The sequence below is a fragment of the Polypterus senegalus genome, chromosome 10 (assembly GCF_016835505.1).
Source record: "Polypterus senegalus isolate Bchr_013 chromosome 10, ASM1683550v1, whole genome shotgun sequence".
In the NCBI taxonomy this organism is placed as follows: domain Eukaryota; kingdom Metazoa; phylum Chordata; class Cladistia; order Polypteriformes; family Polypteridae; genus Polypterus; species Polypterus senegalus.
This window is the reverse complement of record NC_053163.1, coordinates 132,823,429-132,847,769: the sequence shown is the minus strand read 5'-3', so window position 1 is coordinate 132,847,769 and position 24,341 is coordinate 132,823,429. Positions and strand designations below refer to the sequence as shown.

The 24,341-nt window shown below is 42.0% G+C and overlaps 1 protein-coding gene across 1 annotated transcript in view; it reads right to left on the bottom strand.

The window, feature by feature from the left end:
* Positions 1-24,341, bottom strand: part of ncanb (neurocan b) — a 135,175-nt gene that overhangs the window by 43,944 nt on the left and 66,890 nt on the right. The window contains exon 4 of the mRNA XM_039767704.1: positions 6,509-6,683. Coding sequence (XP_039623638.1) covers positions 6,509-6,683 — 175 coding nt within the window. The remainder of the gene's footprint in view (positions 1-6,508; positions 6,684-24,341) is intronic.

The window sequence follows — 24,341 nt, the reverse complement described above, 5'->3', positions numbered from 1 at the left end:
ATAGTCCCAGGCGGTTCATTTCAAATGCGTTAAGGAGTGGAGGGTTTACTTGTATTCTGCTGTGCTTTGTGCTATTTGTGATTTTTGAACTTATGCTCTGTTTCTCAGTTTGGCTTGGGCGGTCTGTACTGGGACTGTGTTTGCTGTGGATTGCCTTCCTTTCTTTGGCAATTTCTTTTCTGATCTGAGGAGTTTTTGATACTACAGAGTGTTTTTGTTTAAATAAATCTTTTTATTTTATAAAGCTTTTTCAAGGTACCTTTTGTTTCTAGTCGGGGTTTTGACAGTAAACAGAGGGCAATTTTCGGAAGTATTTATGTGACTTATGTGCTTTTGGGACTCCTAGTTTACGACATCAACAACAACAACAACAACAACAATTAAATTATTTTATAGCCCAAAATCACACAAGGAGTGCCGCAATGGGCTTTAACAGGCCTTGTTTTTTGACAGCCCCCCCTCCCTAGCATTGACTCCCAAAGAAGACAAGAAAATCTTTCCAAAAAATACCTTTATAGGGAAAAAAAATGGAAGTAATCTTGGCAAAGGCAATTCAGAGAGAGACCCCTTTCCAGGAAGCTTGGGCGTGTAATGGATATCAAAAAAATATACAATACACAAAACAGAACACAATTCATCCTCTTCACATGGCTAGATGGCCAATTTATCATTGCCACCTCAGAAATACAATACAATAATGCAATAGTAATAGTGCAGACTACAAAGCAAAATGCAAGAGTAGAATCATCAGCGTTCCTGAATGCCAAGTATCATCACTGAAGACCAAGCTGTTCATCTGCTTGTCCAAGTGTCCAATGGAGAATGCAATGTCCTCAGAATTTCTAGCAGCAACGATATAAAAATTAACATTCTTGAATTCTGCTGTACTCAGTGATATCACAGATGTCAGGAGTCCACATCTTAATAACCAGAATCCCAGAATCCTAATCGTGATCAGGTGTTGCTTTTCTTTCGAGTCTGAGTTTGGTTCACGACAGGCTTTGTTGCGCATTACTCGTTGATCTCTCTGTTTGCCTTCTCCTTCATTATTCTGACTCTTGTTTATCTCTGGTCCTTTCACTACTTGGTAGCACATCACCTAATCCATTATAGCGGCATGAGGGGCTGGAGCTTACCCAGGCAGCCCTTGATTCAAGGCAGTAAGCAGAACTAGACAGGCTTGGGGTCATGGATGACCTGCACGCTAACAGCCTTTGTCCAGAGACACCGATGATTTGATTCAGATTCTGGGTTTCTCTGTTTGCTTGTGCCGGGTCTTATTTGAGTTGTTATGTTCAGGTTTTGTTAAATATTTTTTTGTATATTATGTTATTATGCTTTTTGTCTTTGTGTTTTGAACATTGATTTGTCTAATTATTTAATATTTATGTGTTAAATGTGTTTTCAGTTATATATCTTATGTCTGTTGTGAATGAAACCTTTGGAGACGGGGCCACCATTTACATGTTAGCAAGTGCACCGCCTTCTGCTTTTAAATCCCAGGAAGTAAAGTAGATACTTCAGAATAGCACTGAGAACTGTGGAGACAGCACTGGGTGAGTAATGTTCTGATTTACTGCTTTATAGATTCTTTTGCTTTGTTTTTAGACTTTGATTCTTTGCTTTGCAGATTGATCTTATTTGACTTGAGTTGCCTTTTCCTGCATACCCTTTTCATTTTTTTTTTGTTGTTTTGTTTATACAAATACATCTTTCCTTTATAAAGGTTCCTCATTTGTGATGAAGGTTTTATAGTTTATCCTCTCCCCTGAAGGGCATTTTGAGTATCTAAAATATTTTAATTTAAAGCCAGATCCCTTGAAAGCCTTTCTCTTGAGTTTTGGGGTCTGGCTGCCTGGGGTGTAAGCCTCACTTGGGATGCAGATTCACTGAGGTCTCTGGTTCAATGTTCGTTTTTGAAACCTTAAAACCCATTTCCATCTTGTGTCCCTGTTTCAAAACACAGGCAGAGAACATGCATACTTGACACTGTAGGGCGAAAGTGGGTATTGCCCATTCTGCTAGGCTTCAGTGGCACACCAGGCCTGCTAAGGCAGCAGATTTAGCAGACATCCAGCTTCACAAAACCCTGACTTGCAATCCAAACTAAGTGACTGAATTTCTGCTTGTACCCGGATTGCCTGTACTTCATCTGATAACAAATGTGTAAGCCAGAGTTGAACTGACGTCTCTCCTGCGGCCCCTCTGCAGACTTCTTTATCCAGAAGGCACGAAGTAGACTCAGGAACAAAAATCAATGAATGACAACTCTGATGGACAGAAGAAGAAGAAGTCACTGATTTTGTAACTTAAAGTGACTTTAATCAAATCAGGAGACGTTATACATTCCCTTAAAACTCTCTGCACCATCCTGAAGAATCCTGAGACAATTACTGGCTCTCTGAAGGGAATTCCGAGGGAAGGGAGCTCTGCTCTTACTCTCCGAAACGACTGAAAACATTCTGAAAACTTCCTTCTGAAACTAAAAAGCTATGAGCTGCTCTTCCATGGGGAGCCAAAGCCAACAAGCTCTTCTGTTTGTGAACCGAGAGCAGTGATCTGGTTTGCCAAGCTAAACAGTGAGGAGTGAGAAGAATAACGCTTCAGCATCTAAATGTTTGTGCCAGAAAGTACAGCGTACAGCAATGTTCTCTCCTATGAAGTTGCAGATGACACAGCAAAGGGGCTAACTGAGGAAAGCACAGACAAAGGATCACCAAGCAAAGCGAAAGACAGCACTCCAATGTAAGAAGAATCCTCCACTTGAACCCGGAGCATCAACAAAGCCACAATTCCACACAACATCAGATATCATCTTTAAAGACCTGGTATCACAAAACTATTTATCTGTGCCAAACTAAATTATAAGCTAAGATGGTGTGGAAAACAGTCCAGACACAAACAGGCAGACACCGAAGGTTTCAACACCACACACTGTTTATTCATAATTTACTATATGTACAATGTCCTGCACACAACCGAGTGCCCCTGCACCAAGCACCCTTCAGTCCAGGCTTTTCAATAATGCCTCCCTTCCTGACTGCCACCACTGCTCTCCACCGAGCTCTGTCCTCTTCCACCTGACTCCAGCCATCGAATGGAATAAGGCAGCCCCTTTTATGTTCACCCGGACATGCTCCAGGTGCCTCCCGATGAACTTCCGCCGGCACTTCCTGGTGTGGCGGAAGTGCTGGCTGAGCACCCAGAAGCACTCCGGGTGTCCCTGGTAATCCTTTCTCCAGCACGTAAGTGTGCCGGAAGTGCTGATGACCAGGGCTCTTCAGGCATCTGGGCGCCCCCTGGTGGTGACCACGGATCCCTATAGGGTTGAGCTTCCATGCTCTGTTCCCGTGGTCCCCATACCAACCATGGCGGCTGCCCTCTCGTGGTCCGTAGGAGGCGTAGTCCCTCTTCTGGTCCTTCCGGGAGTCCCGGCTGGGTTCCACCCCCAGCCGCTTGCCACAATAACAAGTAAAGAGCCAATCTCTATGTGTTATATGTTTGTCTGTCCAGTCTAGTCAATCTGTTTTATATATCAATACTAGGGGGTTTTATCCCCTTGGGCTGCCGCTAAGCGCAAGCCACTTTGCAGTTCTGCCGCTTGAGTATGGGGAATGCGGATGTACAATTTAAACAGATTGTTATTTTCATGGGAATTGTTACATATGCATAATAGATCTGACTATTTTACATTACACAGAGTAATTAACCATAGTAAAAAATAGTAAAACGAAATAATATGAAAGTAAAATATGTTTCTGTACCTATTGTATCTCCTCCTGGTGGCAGCCCTGGGACCCAACAGGGCCGAGCCAACCAATACCAAGTCCCATATAGCCCTGTGGGACTCAGAGGGGCTGTTGCATCCTGGGGGGTTGCCAAATAGCAGTTTAGGTGAGATAGCAGCCTTCATAAGTCATCTCCCCTTATCCTTCCATTACGGAGGTATCCAGGCTAGGTAATGGCGCCGGCTACCATCTGTCACAACATGCAGTTATCATAGTTCTATAATCCTTATGTTCATCAATAAATTGTATAATTCTATTTCTTAAAATGAATATCCTTCAGTTACCTTGATATAAGTCTAAAGGCCAGAGACTGGCCTCCTGCAACAGAGTAAGGAATGGTAAATAAATTAGGAGCTCTGCCAAATTATTTGATTAATTGCCAGTTATGCCGAAGGCAAGACTGAAAATTAATTAACCAAGTGAAAATGTATCCTTTCTTTCCTACATTTATTGGCTTCCATCTGGATGGGCACAATAAAGGTAAGAAATTTACCTCCATACTCAGCAGGATGCCCATTCATCCTCGTGCACATCTACAGCAGATAATGTAGAATCAAATAAATTGTTGCAGAAGAACTTGGACAACATTGGACAGGCTTTGGGCAGATTTGTGGTAGATGGAGTTTAATGGAAGTAAATGTGAAACATTACATGTAGAAAATAAAAATGTCTGATTTGAATACACAGGTGGAGGCCTGAAACTTGAATATACTCCTGATGAGAAGGATTTGGGAGTCATAGTGGACAAGTCACTATCTACATCAGTGCACAAGTTACCAAGAAAGCTAATAGGGTGTTAGGTTATGTACCACAGGGTGTGGAGTACAAGTCAAAGGAGGTTGCGGTTAAGCCTTACAACACAATTGTGAGGCCTCACCTGGAGTACTGTGTGCAAAATAGATGTAGCCATGCTAGAGAAAATCCAGAGAAGAGCGACTGGGCTGATTAGGACTGAGAGGTATGAGCTATGAGGAGTGACGGAAGGAGCTGAACCTTTTAAGTTTAAGCAAACAGGGATTAAGAGGAGACATGATTGAAGTGTTTGGAATTATGATCCCAGCTGTAACTTTTAAATTAAATCTGCAGCAAGAACACAAGGATGCTGTTAGAAACTTGTTAGGGGCATGTCTTGCACAAAGGTTTTTCTTCATGCAAAGAACCACAGACATGGAATAAATTACCAAGTAATGTGGTGGACCATCAAATTTTGACTTGACGTTATTTTGGACAATCAAGGTGAATACCATGGACAAGCTCGTTGGGTAAAATGGCCTGTTCTCATCGCTTTTCTAATGTTTCTAATGAACTTTCAACTGACCACATTGTTAAGTGATCAGACCCTCTTTGTTATAAGAAACTACACTTGGGAATCACTGCAGTAGATCCCAAGACTGTAAAATCAGGTCCTGGGTCGAGCTCTGGAACCCAGTGGGAGAGCGTTAATAAAATCTGTGTCCTCCAGCCCAGGTTTGACTGTAATTGAATTCTTGCCAGGTGCCGCGGGACACCTTCAGCGCAATTTATGCAAAAGTAATCTCCTTCATTTGGTGCTCAGCCCAGCATTAATGCCTAAGCTCTTTAACTGCACCCCAGGCCAAAACTCAGTCAAGTTATGGAGGAACAGAGAGAGACACGCAAGCTGGCAGCCATCACCAGCTTTGTTTGAGCAATTGAGACTCATATCAGTGACCAAAGGGCCAGGTCACTAAGGCAAATGACGCTTTTTAATTGCTTCTTTTGTAATTCTTGAACATGTGTTACCATCCGCTGGGCTGGTATGTAAAGATGAAGGCATGCAACATGAAATTACATTGCATTTAGTTGAACGTTTTCTTTCATTTAAAGGAAGAGCTCATTTAATTAGCCCTCCGGGGCTTTCTGGGCCGGGAAATCCTATTAACTTTACTGTCTACACAAGTGTAGGAGGGGGGCTTCAATCGGCCGAGAGAAAGGAGAAGAGAAGCGATGGGTGAAGTGCAGCACTGAGATCTCTCTCAGTATCTGTGTCACACAGCAGTGCCACCTTCTCACATTCCCGAGGGAGGATTGGGCTGGCGTCAAAATGACTACAAGCAAGAGCTCTGATCTGACCAAGTCACATCGCATATTGTGGCACAAGGGTTTGAAAATGGTGTACACTGATGACGACAGCCCCTCTGTAGCAGGTGAGCCTTTGTGCGGCTCACCTGATGGCAGAATTCCAGAGCTGGAGCGACTGGTTTGCCTCCTGGAGGGGTGTAGCTGTCACCCAGCTATGGTGCAGGAAAAGTTATACTATAAAGGGCACCTGCTCTTTTACAAATATTTGCTAATTCACTAAATTTATTCAAGTCTCTCTATATAATAGAAATAACAACACCAGGAAATGGAACTTCACCTCAGATTGGAGGGGCATTGAGAAACTTGCCAACTCTGCTTTTAATTTGCCTCTAAGTCCCCCAGTTTTCCTCACAGCGCAGAGTACCAGTAGTCATGAAATTCATTTCTAATGGATGGTACTTAAATAAAAAAATCAAATCAGTTTCCTGAATGCTCATTCCAAACCTATTTAAAATATGACCAGACTCACCACTGAGTAACAGGGACCACACCACCATCCCTGCTAAAGTCTGAAGGGTCCTAAAGATGAAGGGACACTCCGCACACTGTAAGTCTCCCAGGGCTCACCGGTGCTTTAATCTCAACGTCCACCAGGCTTCATTTTTTGAGAACACACTTACCTGACCGTATGGTCAGACAACCAGCCAGCATCACAGTTGTCGTAACCATCATCAAAGGCGGCCTGCAGCTGCTCGACTGTGGCAATGATGGCCGAGTTCTCTAGACACACCCGCTGGGCGTCCTCAAAGGTGAGGGCATACCGATCACTGGGAGAGCGATAATGGAACACCACACCTGGAAGAAAGAGAAAGCTGAGTGGTGAGGATAGTGATACAGAGGTGGACATTTAAGCACTTTCACCTGAGCCACATTTGAAGGCCAATGCATAAATACTTTCAATAAGTCCAAGAGCACTACTACACCATTCAAATCATGTGTCCAGTGTGTCCTCATCAATAGCATCCAGTTGAAGGGTTATCCAAGTATTATCCACTCCTGAACTCTAATACTGGATGATCTCAGTAGGTCCACAAACACATTGTCCATATCACTAGTGTCCACCTTATACAAATCACTCAAGTCTTACTCAGTCGTTATCTAGTCCTGAAGTCCAATAATCCAGTGGTCTCAATAGCTCCAATAGCTCCAGGAGCTCCGTGATGCCCTGGTCCAGATCTGGGAGAAGATCCCCCAGGACACTGTCCGTCATCTCATTTAGAGCATGCCCAGACGTTGTCAGGCATGCATACAAGCACATGGGGGCCATACAAACTACTGAGTATGATTTGGAGTTGCTGCAATGAAATTTAATCAAAATGGACTTGCCTGCCACAACATTTTTTCCTCTTTGATTTTCAGGGTGTCTTTGAATTCAGCCCTCTGTAGGTTGATAATTTTATTTTCCATCAAACTATGTGGCATCCTTTCATTTCTAACACATTACCCAGTCCATATCAGTAGAGATATCCTGCAGGATGTTTTTTCCCACTGAGAACTGATGTGTTTTCAAAGTGTTCCTTTAATTTTTTGAGCAGTTTATCTTTACATAATATTAAACATGTCTTAAATATAAAATTTAACGTTCAATGAAGATTCTTCATAGCTTGAAACCCAAACAGGAAGGGAAAGACATAAAAATAGTTGTAATTATTAAAAAAATTCATTATTTATTTCATTAATTATGATTGCGTACAGCACTATTAGCATGATTTAGCCAGGGTTTTATATCTGGCTCAAGAAAAGTTTTCTTTAATGAATATTTTTGTTGTTTGTGAAATGTCATTTTGTATATTTTGTCATTAGTAACTTGTTGTGCTATATTTTGGATGTTATTTTGTTCATTACTCATTTCTTATGTTTATTTTTCTGTTAATGTATTTATGCTTAGTTATGGACCCTCTCCCCTTTAAACTGAATATCGAGGAGGAACCACCATGGCAATCAGCTGCGGGACCACCCCCTACATATTTATTTAAGGCACAGACTCAGGCCCTCCGTACTGGCATTGAAGTTTCTGACATTCAAGTTCAGGTTTTTATTTGGCATTCCAGTCATATCTAAAATACAGCAGGACGAAACTGCATTACTCCAGATCAGAAAATGAGTAAAAAGGGAAGGGAAAATAAAAACACGCAAAAAAATAAAAACCAAGACAGTGCTAAATTCACAAAGTCCAACCAATGGTTATGTTAAAGAGCCAATTAAATACTATGGCTAAAAATAAATAATTATGCGTGTAAAAACTAGCGTGTTATGTGCATGTTACTGAGAGTTTAGCAGTCTTATTGCCTGTGGAAAGAAGCTATTGCAGATTCTGGCTGTTCTTGATTTTATGGAGCGATATCTCCTACGAGATGGCAAGAGATCAGACAGTTCATGAGAGGAATGTGAGGAGTTTCCCACAATGCAGCAAGCTTTCTTTTTACATCTTTGCTTTAAAATGTCCTCCATGGAGGAGAGAGAGACAGCGATAACCCTGTCAGCAATGCTCAGCACACATTGCAGAGTCTTCCTGTCAGACACACTGCAGCTTCCAAACCAGGATGTGATGCAGCTAGTCAGGACACTCTCCATAGTGCTTTGGTAGAAGGTGGTGAGGATGGAAGGAGAGATTCTCACTTGGTTCAACCTCCTGAGGAAGTTCAACCTCTGCTGAGCTTTCTTGAACTGGGGTGTGGTATTGAGAGTCCAAGAAAGATCCTCAATGACGTAGGCGCCCAAGAATTTTGTGCTGCTGGCCCTTCTCCACAGGAAGGCCACTGATATGCAGTGCAGGGCCTTTGTTCTGAAATCCACTATCAACTCTTTTGTCATATTGACATTAAGGAGCAGATTGTTGTCCCCATATCAGCTCACTAACTGTTCCACCTCTGTTCTGTAAGATGTTTCATCTTCATTACTGTTGTGTCATCAGCAAACTTAAGGAATTGATTTGTGCTGGAGTTGGCAGTACAGCTGTGTGTTAGCAGAATAAAGAGCAATGGACTGAGCATGTTGTCATGCAATCCAATACTGAACACCCACAATACTCTCAGGTTCACATCCATACTGCCCAAAAAGTTAGTTGTTGTGCACACTTTAAAAGAGAACATGTGGAGGAATGATTTTAGATATTTGAGCAAGTGATGAAGATTAATATAGAGCTAGCTATTTTGTAGTCTGAGGTTCAGGCAAGAGCTGTTAAACCAGAAAAGACTAAGAGGACCAAGTAACTAAACCAAAACAAAATTCTAAATCAGTCAACAAGAACACGGGAGCGAGGTCAAAATCAAAACTAACAAGAATTTTCCTTAAGAAAAATATATGTGAGGTGTCCACCAGGGATTTGTTTTTAGAATTATCGAAATGCTTGGATTTGAAGATGTCATGTCACCTCCTTATGTAGTGATCATGTGATGATGCCATGCTGGCAATCATATGGGTAGCAACCGAATTCGTAGCCATAAACAACACGGCCAAGAAAAGTAGGGACTTTGGTGAACTGACGTTTGGCATCTAAGTCTTCTGCTTGAGTGGATTTAAGGGAATGAAAAACAGCAGGAAAATGATCAAGAGACATTAAGCAACTTGTGTTTAAAAAATATGGAAAGTTTTACTACGCAAAGGTGTCTGAAGGTTGGCTCATGATACTTAAAGGAGGATCTCATTTATGTTCCATTAAAGAATCAGCTTTGTCAGAGATGTTTCTCCTAACATTCCTTAGAAGAAGCAGCTTGAGACAAAAAGGAGACATAAGTCAAAATTGAGAATTTGGTTTGAAAAAGCGTGGTATGTTTTGTGCTGTTTGTGTCTAGTCTTGTTTTACCGTATATACTCACGGATAAGTTCTCCCATGGTTAAGTCGGGACTTGATCTTACAGTATACCGTATTTTGTGCACTATAAGGCGCACTTAAAAGCCTTTAATTTTCTCAAAAATCCACGGTGCTCCTTTAAATTCGGTGCGCCTTATGTGTGCACTGAGTTCCAAAATCTGTTAAAATGTTGTTGTGCATTTTAGTAAGCCCTCCGCTTGATTGACTGTTGGACCATTTCTTGCCAACATAGGGACGTAATAATACGTACACTACCAGTACGTACGCTGGCAGCGATAAACCAATTGCAGAACATTACGTAAAGCCACATACAGACGTACGCTTACCTCCGCCACGCCTACGGCAGGTAGGCATATTGTTCTACTGGTGCGCTGCGAAACATTTGTTTGGCTAAGGAACCTGAAAATGGCATCAGAGAAGAGACATGCTTACGATGCACAATTCAAACTACAGGCTATCAGTTACGCGGTTGTAAATGGGAATAGAGCAGCAGCGAGAGAATTCAAAATCAATGAATCTATGGTTCGGAAGTTGAGGAAGCAGGAGAATGAATTGCGTCAAGATAAAAAGACAAAACAGACTTTCCGCGGGAACAAGGCGAGGTGACCAGAGTTGGAAGACCAACTTGAACAATGGATTCTTGAACAAAGAGCAGCCGGGAGAAGCATCTCTATAGTCACAATTTGATTGAAGGCAATAACGATAGCACAAGACATGAAGCTCGAACACTTTCAAGGAGGTCTGTCTTGGTGCTTTTGTTTCATGAACCAACTACCGTGGCGCAGCAACTGCCAGCGGATTACAAAGAAAAGCTGACCATCTTCCGCACCTACTGCAGCAACAAGATTACCGACAAAAATATCCAGCCCAACCACATCACCAACATGGACGAGGTCCCTCTCACTTTTGACATCCCCGTGAACCATACTGTGGAGAAAAAGGGGACCAGCACAGTATCCATACGCACCATGGGGCATGAGAAGTCGGCTTTCACTGTTGTTCTTGGTTGCCACGGTAATGGACAGAAACTACCACCTATGGTCATTTTTAAGAGGAAGACGCTGCCAAAAGAAAAGATTCCAGCTGGAGTCGTCGTTAAGGCCAATCCAAAGGGCTGGATGGACGAGGAGAAAATGAGAGAGTGGCTGAGAGAGGTGTATGTGAAGAGGCCGGGCAGGTTTTTCCATGCATCACCGTCTTTGTTGATCTGCGACTCCATGCGTGCCCATAGCTACTGTGAAAAAACAAGTGAAGCAAATGAATACGGAGCTTGCCATCATTCCGGGAGGATTAACAAAAGAACTCCAACCACTGAAAATTGGTGTAAACAGGGCGTTCAAAGTGAAGTTGCGAGCGTCATGGGAGCGATGGATGAGAGACGGCGAACACACCTTTACTAAGACTGGGAGGCAGCGCCGGGCGAGTTACGCCACCATATGTGAATGGATTGTGGATGCCTGGGCTAAGGTGTCTGCTTCGACTGTTGTCCGAGCTTACGCGAAAGCTGGAATCATTGCTGAACAGCCACCCGGCAACGAGACTGACTCCGACAATGACGAGAGGGAACCCGGCATGTTTGATGGCGAACTTGCCCATCTGTTCAATTCAGATAAAGAAGGTGAGGACTTCGATGGATTTGTGACAACAGACTGATCAAAAAACAATGTGAGTGTATTTTTAAATAAGTAGTAGAATAAGGTTTAACTAAACTCATTGTTTTGCTTCTGTTACCTTGTTTTTGCATGCGCCGAATAATACGGTGCACCTTATGTACCGTATGGCTTAAGTACAGAAATAAGCCCCGCAATTGAAAGTGCGCCTTTCAATCCAGTGCGCCTTATGGTGCGCAAAATACTGTAATTTCTGGTATTTTATAATGTCGGTCGTATAAGTCGAATGCGGAAAACTCACGCTATTGGTACAAGGGATTATGATATGCTAATGCCCACCTGAGAGAGTAACCACAGAGCACACAGCCTTTTTTTCTGGGTGCAGCAATGCGCTATATCAGCACGTCCTTCTAGCCCCTCTCTCTCTCTATTGTGCCTACATGACTAGATGGTAATACCCAAACTATTCCGAAACAACATTTGCACTGATTTGTGTTTTTTGTATCTCACAGCCTCATACACCTTTATCGTAAGAGCATCCCTTATCCACGATGGAGCGTTTGATTAGTAGAAAATATGAAGCTGGTTTTAAATTAAACATCGTTGAAGTAACAAAAGAAATTGGTACCTACACTGCTGCAACAAAATTCAATGCGTCTGAGAAACTGATGCGAAATTGGAGGAGGCAAGAAGATGTAAAAAAAAAAATTAAGTGTCGCATTTTTGAACAGGCATATAAATCCGGGTCTGATTTTATAATCGATTTTTCGGGTTTCAAGACCCGACTTATACATGAGTATATACGGTAATTGCTTTCAAGACTTTATATTTTTACTTATTATTAGACTGATGTCTTTACCCAAAGTCACTTACAGCATCTGAGGTGCAATCAGTTACACGTCTTTTGCCAACAGGTACATAGGCAGACGAAGTGACTTGTTTTGTGGTCACACAGGTGTCAGTAGTGGGATCTGAACCTATCATCTCGGGGTCTGAAGTCCAATGTCTTAACCACTATGCCACACTGCCTGCCTCTCCCACTAGAAGGAATGTAATCAATTTGGAGCACAGTAATATAATTTAGAACAGCTAATAGTATTATTCAGAAACAATGACTACAGTTCTGTAATCCTAGTAAAGTGTTTTATTACCACAAACAACCGTCCATACATTTCACCAGATATTACTGAGCACACAATGCAAATACTTTCAAATGACAAAAAAATGTCAAGGCATCTTCTTGGAAGATCTAAGCCCATCGTGTGACTTTGCTAAGATCTCTGCTGAAACTCACGAGGAGACCCTTCTTAAACAGGAGAATATTTTTTCTCAGGAGAAATGTCTGAGAAGGAGGAGACAAAAGAACATGTCTACAGTTTATTTGTTTGTGATCTCATCATTGTCTAGGAGAAAGCAAAAAAATTATAAGGAGATCTCTTTTTTGATTTTCCATTCTTATGGGATGAGTCACAACCAAAATGTTAGTCAAAGGAGCACAATCACAGTTCTGACTCCCGAGGTAGATTTTACACTTCCCAATAATGCAAGATTTATTAGAATAGAATCCAGAATTTGAAACACCAGGGCTAGCACGCTGCCATCTTATGTACCGCCAAAATGATAATCAGGAACTGTCACTTTCTGCAGTCACATCATTAGTGTCCAAGTCAAACGTTATTGAAGTGTTAAACACAACAGAAGGGTTTTATTCAAATACGTCCAACATGGGCCCAATCTGTTTCATGACAACAGTAATTGAGTTCAGGTTGATGTCTAAATCCCAAATGTCCACACACATGTGAGTCTTCAGTGTCCACATCTAGAGTGATTTATCTGTGACCATCTTGTCACAGTCGCCAGAACGTAAAATCACAAAGAATGATGAATTGTCAGCATCCAAGTTATTGCACTCTGAATAGTCAACCTTTGTGTCCTGGAGAGACAAGAGCATCATTGTGTGATTGTAGACACTTTGCTTATAAACCATAGAAGATGACTTTTTGCCGTAAAGTTTTGCTCAGGTGGGCTACGGTGAACTGTAATCTACAAATCAGAAACTTTATGGTCTTTCATACACAACAATGTTGTAAGTCTCTGTTTAATCTTTGCTTTATAAGCTTAAGTATTTTGTCTGAGTCTATACATATTTTCCTTTTTATTTTATCCCTGTGTATAACTCACATTACAATCTTAGGCTAGAATGACGGGACAGTTTATAACTCAGATGTCAGATAGGATATCTAACCAATGGGAATTGGATACCATAGAGATAAGCACCGTTGACAAGATAAGGTACTCTGCACATACTTTCATAGTTAAAGCTTCTGAGGGAAGCTATCCATCATCAGAGGAGTTAGCCAATTATCTGAGAGTAACCAGGGACCCAGAAATGGGGTACTGAGAGCGCTGCAGCGGGCCTTTCGATCAGGATAATAACAGTATCAGCGTGGCCCGACTCCTGCACAAGCTAACCTGGGCTGCAGCCAAATGAAATTTATTAACTAACATGAAGAAAAATATTTGTTTGTTGCTTTTCATAGAAATATTCCTGACGAAGACTGGTCGACCATGTCCTCTCTAAACTCATTACCGATATACTTGATATCGCTCGTCCACTGTTGCCCACATACACACTGTCGTCTCCGAGTCTACTCATCTCCAATACACAGCGGCTCTTGACATTCACAGTAGCAGGACAGGCAGAATACGGGCTGCCAGAACGTGAAGTGCATGAAGAAGAAAGCGATTTGTTGTGTTAATGGCAGATCTTCAGAAATGGCTAGTGACTGCATTATACAGTAGAGTCTAGTTCTAGTAATAGTGAAAGATATGAAGGAGATGAGATTGCTGAAATTCTGAATGTGCATGGAGATATTGTACTTGTATTGCAAGTTTGGGGACTGCTGGCCTACACCATGGTTAGTCCATTCCAGGCCTTTTTAAGGCCATGTCTTTGATTTTTTTTTAAACTAGAAGCCTAATAAGTGCCAAGTTCAGTAAGTTATCTCATATATAAAAAAGAGTTTGTTAGGGACTTTTGTGTTTACTTGCACCCTATGGATTAATGCTGGCATTGAGTGGCATACACTGACAGCAAAATCCAGGCTGTTCCAGAGGTCTGATGTCTTGACGAGCTGCTAACTTACTTGGCACTCAATGTGTATAATTCAGATGGTTGAGACTGACATGAGGTGGTCAACAAAACCATCATTTGAAATGACTTATGGACTGCAGATCACGGGGGAAAAACTATTCAGAGTACTTGTAAGATGTTTTCATTTTGTTACCTGTTACTTCGCTGAGTAGTGAGAAATCTCTTTTGAAAATTAAGCTGCTACTTGACGCTCTGATAAAAGAAATTCACTAAAGTCTACATACCTGAGCAGCATGTTGCTGCTGACAAATCATTTATGGTTTGAAAAGGTCATTTGGCAATGAAGCGATGTAAACATCATGCAATTACAGAGCTGGCACTGGGTCTACACGGCTGAATAACTGGCAATGTTTATTGGAGGTTTGACAAAAGAGTTTGTAAACTGGCAAAAAAACCAAGCTTGTTGTGATTGCATTTTGTATTTATTTATTTTGTATCTTTTTTTATTTTTATTTTTATCTTAGTTTTACCATACTGGCTGAAAATACCAGATATTGTGAATATATATATACAATTGTGCTCATAAGTTTACATACCCTGGCAGAATTTGTGAAATATTGGCCATTGTTTTCAAAATATAAGTAATCATACAGGGCGCTTTCCTATTAATTATGGGGTGTGCTCAGGTGAGGCAATTTATTTTCAGATAATTGTGTGTGCCCTTTGTGGCGGACAGCTGTGGCACTTACCCAGCTGGGATGCCTGTGAACTAGAAGGACTTGGGGGAGAGAATATATATAGGACAGTACCTCTCTTGGGCCACTAGATGGCAGACCCCCTGGATTGTGGCACCACCACAGTTTCCCACAGAACTTCATGGAAATTGGAGTTCTGTGATTCAGCCCTGTTGGGTGTCATGGCTGCCACCAGGGGGTGCTGCAGGGACTGTGGAGTCTTCAGGATACCGGAAGAACTTTCAGGGTATCACTTAAAAGGACCTGCCTGCCTTCATTTCAGTGCCAGAGTCAGGAAGTGAAGGACAAAGTTTGCCTGAGGACGAGTGAACGTGAAAGGATTGAAAGAGACAGACAGAAGAGATGATAAAGTACTGTGCTTTATTATGTGTGATTAGTGCTTTTACTGCACCATGATTTGGTGGTGTTACTTGAGCTTGTGTCTGTTGTGTCTTGTGGTTGGGGAGCTGGTGAGCCTCATGGTGGCCACACCTTTTTAAATGATCATGATAACTGAAATCGTCCAAATAGGCCTGATCAAAAGTTTACATACCCTTGAATGTTTGGGGCTGATAATATACACACAGATTCAAATTAAGGGAGAGTGTCCACATCTGTAACCTTTTGGATTGTAATCAGTGTCTGTGTATAAACAGTCAGCTTAAATTCAGACGGAGCTGCACTGACTTTGCTGGATACCAAATGACAGGGAAAGCAAGAGAACTCTCAAAAGACCTGTGAGAAAAGGATGTTGAATTGTATAAATCAGGAAAATGATATAAAAAGATATCCAGACATCTGAAAATGCCAAGGATGTTGAATTGTATAAATCAGGAAAATGATATAAAAAGATATCCAGACATCTGAAAATGCCTGTCAGTAGTGTTCAAACTCTAATTAAAATGTTTAAAGTTAGGGGAGATTTCAGCCGTAGCTGCCAAGATCATTTGTTGAGATGCCAAGAAAAACAACCATGCTGGAAGATCCAAGTGCGTTCCATGTGCAGCAATCGACTTGAACCAGAACCCCCCACCACCACCTGGTACTCGCTTCCTTATCATCACAAGGTGTCTGAAGGTGCAGCATGCATCCTGGCCAAGTCAGGCGTCAGAACAGCACACAAACCCACGAACAATCTGCGCACGGTCATCTTTAATGCTAAAAAACAAGAAATCGACAGCAGAAACACGAAATGCAGTTTATAGAATTCCATGCAGTTCTTTCCCAGTGGTATACACAGAACAGACATCAAAAAGAATTGCAACACGCATACATGAACATCGCAACGCCGTCAGAAGAAAGGACTCACGATCACTGATCTATACGCATACTAAATCAACAGGACATACATTTAACTGGGACAATGTACAGTACGATTTAAGGCCAGTACAAAAAGTGCCAGAGAGCTGGCTGAATCTTGGCTATCAAACGAGAACGCCATCAACAGACATTTGGACATAAACCCAGCATATGCAAACTTAAGAAGAAAACTTTACACCCAATAACCCCGCTCCAATCACACTGACTTAGCCTTAAATTGGCCACAGTGTGTGTTTGTATGTGTATGTGTATGTGTGTGTGTTTGTGTCCACCCTGCGATACACTGGCACCCGGTCCAGGTGGCGTTCTTGCCTTGTGCCCAGTGATTGCTGGGATTAGGCTCCAAATGCATTCAGATAAAAGGTAAGCCTTACTATAACTTAATTCTTATGCATGATCATAGTATGGGGTAGCACATAAAAGTGTGCTTTACAAGTGACAGTGTACTAGAGTTTGATGTATACTCATTATATACTGTATGTGTTTATTACACTTACTGGTGTTTTAAAGGAATGAAAAAGCTTATGTGTGTAATTATGTAATCATTATGGGACCACAGTAAGGAAAGCTTTGCCTTCTCAGATAGTGTTTGTTATGTAATAGTTAATTGGGGCTCATGGTGACCGCTGCTGAGGTAGGGCTAGACACGAAAACTCACTTCTCATGCCGGTACAGTATGTAGGTCATGTGAATCATGTATGCCTGTTGTGTAACCTTTGTAGTCAACAGTGCCCCTTACTAAATTTATTTTTCCACAGTCCTGAGTGTAATATTATGGGATCTGGATCCCCATGTGGGATATTAGCATAAAGGACAGCCCACCTGGGGGTACTGGAGAGACTCCATACAGCTGGAGCTAACAAACATCATCCATGCATCAGCCTGACTTCTGAGACAACATAAGCCACCTCAAGACAAATATCCTCTCTCGCTTCTTCTCTCATTTCCCCATACAGATGATTCCTTTGGTGCTTTTCTTCAGCTTTCATATCTTTACAGAAAGTATTATTTAAGCTTTTTGACTTTAAAGTAAAGGTGGATTTAGAGCTTTATATCTAGACTTTGCTATTATTCATTTTTGCTAATAAATACTGATTTGCTTGTAATTTCTGTACTGTAAATATCTGCAAGTCTTGAGTGATTGAGATAATGAAATAAACACAGGTCGCCTGGTGTGGGATGATTGCAACTTCTTTCCAACAGGGTTAGCAGCTGAGGATGAACACCCCCAACAGTGAGCAGCTCAGAAAGCTGTTATGCACCTTTTGGGTAAGTGGGAATAGCTAAGATACATCAGCCTCCAGTGTGTAGGGGACGCTTGAATAAACGATCAAATAGGGTGGTGAAGAGTAGGAGTTAAATCTCAATGACAATATACAGTATGTGAATAGTATGGGTGGGATTGTTGAGCTGAATGGTCTCTTCTTGTCATAATTGTTCTAATACTCTAAAGTTCTAATGTCTGGGCTGCTCAAGCCCTTGTCTGGAGTACTGACGAGTGATAGGCTGTGCAGGAATCACCCATAATTAGTGCTTAAGTGTGTTTATGTCAGTGTGTTGTTCTGTGTGAGTGTGTGTGTGTATTAAGCTTAGGGTGCACAACAGTAGGCCAGACCATTACAAATCCAGTGAGGCCCGTGACAGTACACCCTGTATTGTCAGCTACCTGTATTCTGACAAGAGGACCAGCTCACCACACTACTCCCAGGTCAAAGTCGTCAGGGCCCCTAAACTGTGGAATGGTCTGCCTGCTACTGTAAGAGATGCCCCTTTGGTCTCAGCTTTCAAATCCCGGCTGAAGACTCACTACTTCAGTTTAGCATATCCTGACTAGAGCTGCTGATTAACTGTACAGACTGCATCTCTGTTGTAAGTCATTAGCACTAAAACATAAGTAATATGATAGTTATAATTGGATACTAACCCTCACCTATTCTGTTTCTCTTCTCTGTACTCAAATGTGGCACTTCATACCACGGCCCACCTGCCAAGTTGTTTTGCCTGCCTAAGGTAAAGTCATCCCTGATGGAGGAACGCAGGAATGTTGGGTAGGATGGTCCTTTCATCGGATTGGCTGGCCCAGCACTGTCTCAGCTGTGAAATGGCCAATTGGGGAAGGCAGCTTGATGGCTGAGGTCTCCAGGACTCTAAACAAATCCAAATCATATTATGTGATATCATCTACTGTTAAATTCTGCTCCGTACTTGTAATAATTTTATTTTTATACTGTATTGAGGATTACTTGTGTTCTGTTCTGTGTATTGTATTGTATTGATCTCCTTCTTTTTGACACCCACTGCACACCCAACCTATCTGGAAAAGGGTTCTCTCTTTGAACTGCCTTTCCCAAGGTTTCTTCCATTTTTTTTCCTACAAGGGTTCTTTTGGGAGTTTTTCCTTGTCTTCTTAGAGAGTCAAGGTTGGGGGCTATCAAGAAGCAGCGCCTGTTAAAGCCCATTGTGGCACTTCTTGTGTGATTTTGGGCTATACAAAAAAAAACGGTATTGTATTGTATTGTATTGTTATCAACGGCTAACTCTCTTGAATCATTAGCGTCCAACTTATTGAATGTTCTTTAAGTCGAAGCCAATAATACCTTCTCTTTTAATACTCCCATGGAATTTGATTTCTTTTACAGTCTGTCAATAGAGGTGTTTCAGGCCAAGGCAAATTTCTAATCAGCTGTCAGAGCTGAGTTCATGCTTTTTCACTCTGAACATTTTGAAAGGACCGCAACAGTGTGTGGAATGCTGAGAGTTGGCTACATCAGCTGCTTCTTCCTTAACAAGCAGGTAGATGGATCCAGTAAACACCAGAGTGATAAGGAGTGAGAGATGGAGTCCACTGGTGAATCGACCTGCCCACATGGCTTTAATCTTAATGGCTCACAGCTGCTTGGACATGTGTGTGTGACTATCTCATTAGAGCAGCCAGACAGAAATGAAACAATGAAATGTGAATCAGCAGACCCTGGTGGGAGTGCAGGAGGAGTTGTCAGAGGTTGAGTGTAAATTCACTCATCTCCTTCTGTCTCGACAAATGCGTTTGAATGTCCCAGGAGACTGTGCTGCTGAAAAACAGTGAAAAAGTGGGAATTTTGGGGACAGGACCTCTGACATCTTTCAGGGATACTAGCTCTGAGGTCATGGCACCCGAGAGACCTGTAGTATCTAACTGAGAAATACTATTCAGTTTGGAGTTATGTTTTGGCTTGTGTTCATTTCTGGGTTGTGACTGTGATGCAGCATTGTGTATACATTTTCTTTGGATTTAAAATCACCTTTTAGTTAATAAACCATGTAAGAAACTGTGTTTTTGCTCTTAAGCCAGGGGTTTCATGGTTCCCTTCTCCCTTTTTCAGTTTTATAAGCTTAGGCTTATTTTGTTAGTGTAGGCTGCAAAGACTGCTTCTTGAGTTTGAGGACCAGGCTTGTCTAGTTATTGTGAGGCCTATCTGATAATCTTCAGGTGTGTCAGAAGTATAGGCCAGTCTTTTTGTAATCCGCAGACTCTGACAGAATGTATACTGGATGTAAAATGTTTGGTCACCTAAACTGGGGTTAATTAGCAGAGGAGCAGTAAGTTTCAGGAGCACTCATACTTCTAACCTCAATCAAACTGAGGTCACCAAGGCATTTCTACTGCTTGCGCAGGAAACCCTGAGATGGTGGTCATCAAGTAAGAATGGTACTTTGAAACTCAGAGAAATTGACACGGAGATATTAACAAAGAGGCCATTTTATCTATCTATCTATCTATCTATCTATCTATCTATCTATCTATCTATCTATCTATCTATCTATCTATCTATCTATCTATCTATCTATCTATCTATCTATCTAGTTCAATAAAATGACACTACACCTTCTAACCCTGATGTTATTATACTCAGGATATGCAAACCAGTGACCCTCTGGTCACTCATTGCACTTTGACACCAACTGTTGCAAGTTACCCACACATCCTGCAATTAAATTTTGGGTTTCTTGCAGACTTCTTCCAGTATCAAAGAGTCAGCTCTTGGGCTGAATTTGCTGGGCTGGCCTATCTTGGACAATTTGGCAGTGTGGCAGATGGCCGGGGACCTTACCATTATGGGTTTGGAGCATGGAAGCTCAACCCTATTGGGGCCTGTGACCACCGCCAATGGGGTCCTGGAGAACCGCTGAGCCCTTGTATGCAGCACCTCTCCAACACCAGGAAGTGTTACCAGAAGTAGGTCAACATGCACATGGAGCACTTTCGGGTGCCTTATAAAAGGAGCCAGCAGCTGCTACTTCGAGACGCATAGTTGGGAGGAGGTGGATGAAGCTTGCTGGAGGAGCAGTGGAGTCGAGAGAAACAAAGAGAAAGAAGAGTGTTTTGTATTTGGTGCTTTATAGTGTGTTGCTGCTGGGGAGCAAAGCAAAAGTGATTCCCCAGCTCTGGATAAACGTGTGTTGTGTCCTGGACTTGTGCCTCTGCCTATCTGTGTCATGTTGGGGCAGCTGGTGCACCCCATGGTGGTCCACAACAGTCATTTGAAATCTACACCATTTATAGACGATTTTCCTAGCAGAGGAATAATTTATTTCAAATAATTTAAATTTTATAAAATTCCTTGCCTGACTCTTAGTCATCCAGAACTTTTTCCTATGGGCCTAAGAGATCTCTTTTGATCTTGGCATGATGACACCACACACGACAATAGCAAAGATAGCACCAGACCTTCTAGACCTTCTGCAGTCTAAAAAAGTCAGGGTCCATCATTCTCTGTAAGCCGGCTGTAATCACTGGAACCTCATCTACAACACCTCATTCTAATTTAATGGATCTGAAGTGGTAATAAATGTAGGAGTGGACTTACTTTTTCCAAGCGACAAACCAACATTTTTGTTAATTTGGATTATGAGAATGAAAACACCATGCCAATTTTAGCTGCCATTTGTTTTGGTAGATCATCTTTATTTATAGGCACTGTTGCATGAAGATCTAATGCTTGCCTGTTGAAAACTGTTGAAAAAGTCAATGATTCCCATGAGGTGCACTTTCTTTATCACCTAACTCTATGAGACCCCCCAGTGGTCTCTTAATTAAAATACAAAAAGTCTGTTGAATTCAGGACTTCCATATTTACTAATGGGGAAACACAAACAGAGAGCTCAGTGACGCCATGGCTGCTTTAGTCCCTAACAGGGAGAGATGAACAGAAGGGTCATGGAGGTCATGGGACTTGTAAATGGACCACTCTATTTAAGGCCCTCTTTGAGATATCCATCCATCAAGGGTGTTGAATGCTGGGTAAACGCAAGCCTCCCGGTACACTGTAACCCCACTAACACTAACATGAGAAATGTAACAAAAATATGGAAAGTTCACTGAGCTCAACACCTCTAAGTGAGGTAATGGGGCAAGACAAATGGAGGGGTCAATGAGTTCATGGTTCCTGTATCCACTAAATGGGAGAAGGAAAAAAGAGAGCGAGGTCACTGAGGTCATGAGCTCATGTTGTAACCTAAATACAGTAACAGAAAAACCACTCAACAAAAAGACCCCCTGCCTGCTAACCTTCTCAGGTATTTACACAGTATGGTGCTGAATGCTGGGTAAACAGAGAACCCCCAGTACCTCCTAACCCCACAGATGCTGAGTATGAAGCCCTTGCCCCTTTTAATTACAAACCAGCACCAAGAAGGCTTCTGAGCTCAAGACTTCAGAACCAGGAAGTTGAACAGAGAAGTCACTGAGGCCATGACGCTGGTACGTCATAACCCAATGACAATAACAGAAGCCCCTCCATTCACCATTCCTGCAATATCCATATGACTATGGTGCAGAATGGATCTCCATGTTCAGAGTACTGGGGGTTAGGGTGGGGGGCAGATGGGCTGCAGCAGGTGAAGACATTCAGTGTGTGTCTGCAGCAAAAGTGGATGACAACTATGTATCAATGTCACCATTTCATCAATAGTGGCTCATTAATTTATTAGTGACTCTGGAATTGAAAGCAGCCTGCAATCTAATGCAGCGTGACTCTAATTAATAAAGAGCCCAGGAGAGCACTTGGAGATGAAAGCCTAATTGCTTTCTGGTTTGGCATTTTATTTCATTTTTCTCCTTGGCCGTACATATTCTATGGAGGACAGGAGAGCCAGAATAGGATGAAGCGTAAACAAGATCCCTGATATCTCTATACATTGGTGTGTCTACTCATGACATAAGGGGAACACTGTTGAACCTCTACAGCCATGCTCTCTGGCTCTCTCATGATGAAAATCTCACAACGGCCAGAAGACAACCTTCTTCTTTATCTTCCTAGTTCTATGTGGAGTCGATGTGCTTGATCAGCCTTCTCCATACCTCCTCCTTAGTCTTCAGATCTTGTTTTACTTTCTCCTTCCACCTCCAGTTTGGCCTCTCATGCTATCTCATACCCTGCACTTTCATTCCCATCTCTCTTTTTTCCAACATATTCATTGTCTTTCTTCATCACATGTCAATACCACTTAAACCTAGTTTCCTGTACTTTCTTAGACATCTCTCCTTCTTTTGTTGTACCTCTGATTATCTCATTTCTTATTCTTTCCTTTTTTGTAATTCCACATGTCCATCTCAACATTCCCATTTCTACCACATCTAACTTCTTCTCCTTTGTTCCCTTTAGTGCCCATGTCTCAGCTCCATCCATCACTGCTGGTCTAACCACTGACTTAAAATCCTTACCTTTAACTTTCTTCTTAAATCTTTGATCATATAATACAAAGGGTGACCCAAAAATAGCAAGAATTTTTTTCTGGAGGCCGGAGGGGGTGTTAGTTCCGACATTTGCCACTAGGTGTGTAGACTAGACTGTCCTCTGCATCATTTGGCCAAACAGCGTCCTCGAAGTATTCAAGATATTGAAGTGCTCAACCTGAATTGTGGTGTTCAGGTGGCTTCTGCATCACAACAACACTCCTGCGCACACAGCATTCTGTGTGCGGCAGTTTCTCACGAAAAATGGGATGACAACGGTTTCTCACCTCCACTACTCCCTGGACCTTGCGCCCTGTGATTTTTTTTTCTTATTTCCAAGAATGAAGAGGAACCTTAAAAGAAAGCGTTTTCAGGATGCAGAGGAGGTCAAGAAGCAAATGACGAGGCACTAAAGGTTTCAGAGTTTCAGAACAGTTCTGAGCAATGGAAAAAGTGGTGGGATAAGTGCATTGTGTCTCAGGGAGAGGATTTTGAGGGTGATTCCATTTCGGAAATGTTCTAAGAAATATATAATTAAAAAAAAAATTCTCATTATTTTTGTGCCCCACCTCATACTCCTGATACGTTCTTCCATTTGCTCCATGCACATTGTACTCTAGATAGATAGATAGATACTTTATTAATCCCAAGGGGAAATTCACATAATCCAGCAGCAGTATACTGATACAAAGAAACAATATTAAATTAAATAGTAATAAAAATGAAAAAATAAAAATAAAATTAATGTTAGCATTTACTTCTCCGGGTGGAATTGAAGAGTCGCATAGTGTGGGGGAGGAACGATCTCCTCAGTCTGTCAGTGGAGCAGGACGATGACAAAAGTCCGTCACAGAAGCTACTCCTCTGCCTGGAGATGACACTGTTAAGTGGATGCAGTGGATTCTTCATGATTGACAGGAGTTTGCTTAGTGCCCGTCGCTCTGCCACAGATGTTAAACTGTCCAACTTTACTCCTACAATACAGCCTGCCTTCTTAACAAGTTTGTCCAGGCGTGAGTCGTCTTTCATCTTTATGCTGCCACCCCAGCACACCACTGCGTAAAAGGGGGCACTCGCCACAACCGTCTGGTAGAACATCTGCAGCATCTTATTGCAGATGTTGAAGGATGCCAACCTTCTCAGAAAGTATAGTCGGCTCTGACCTT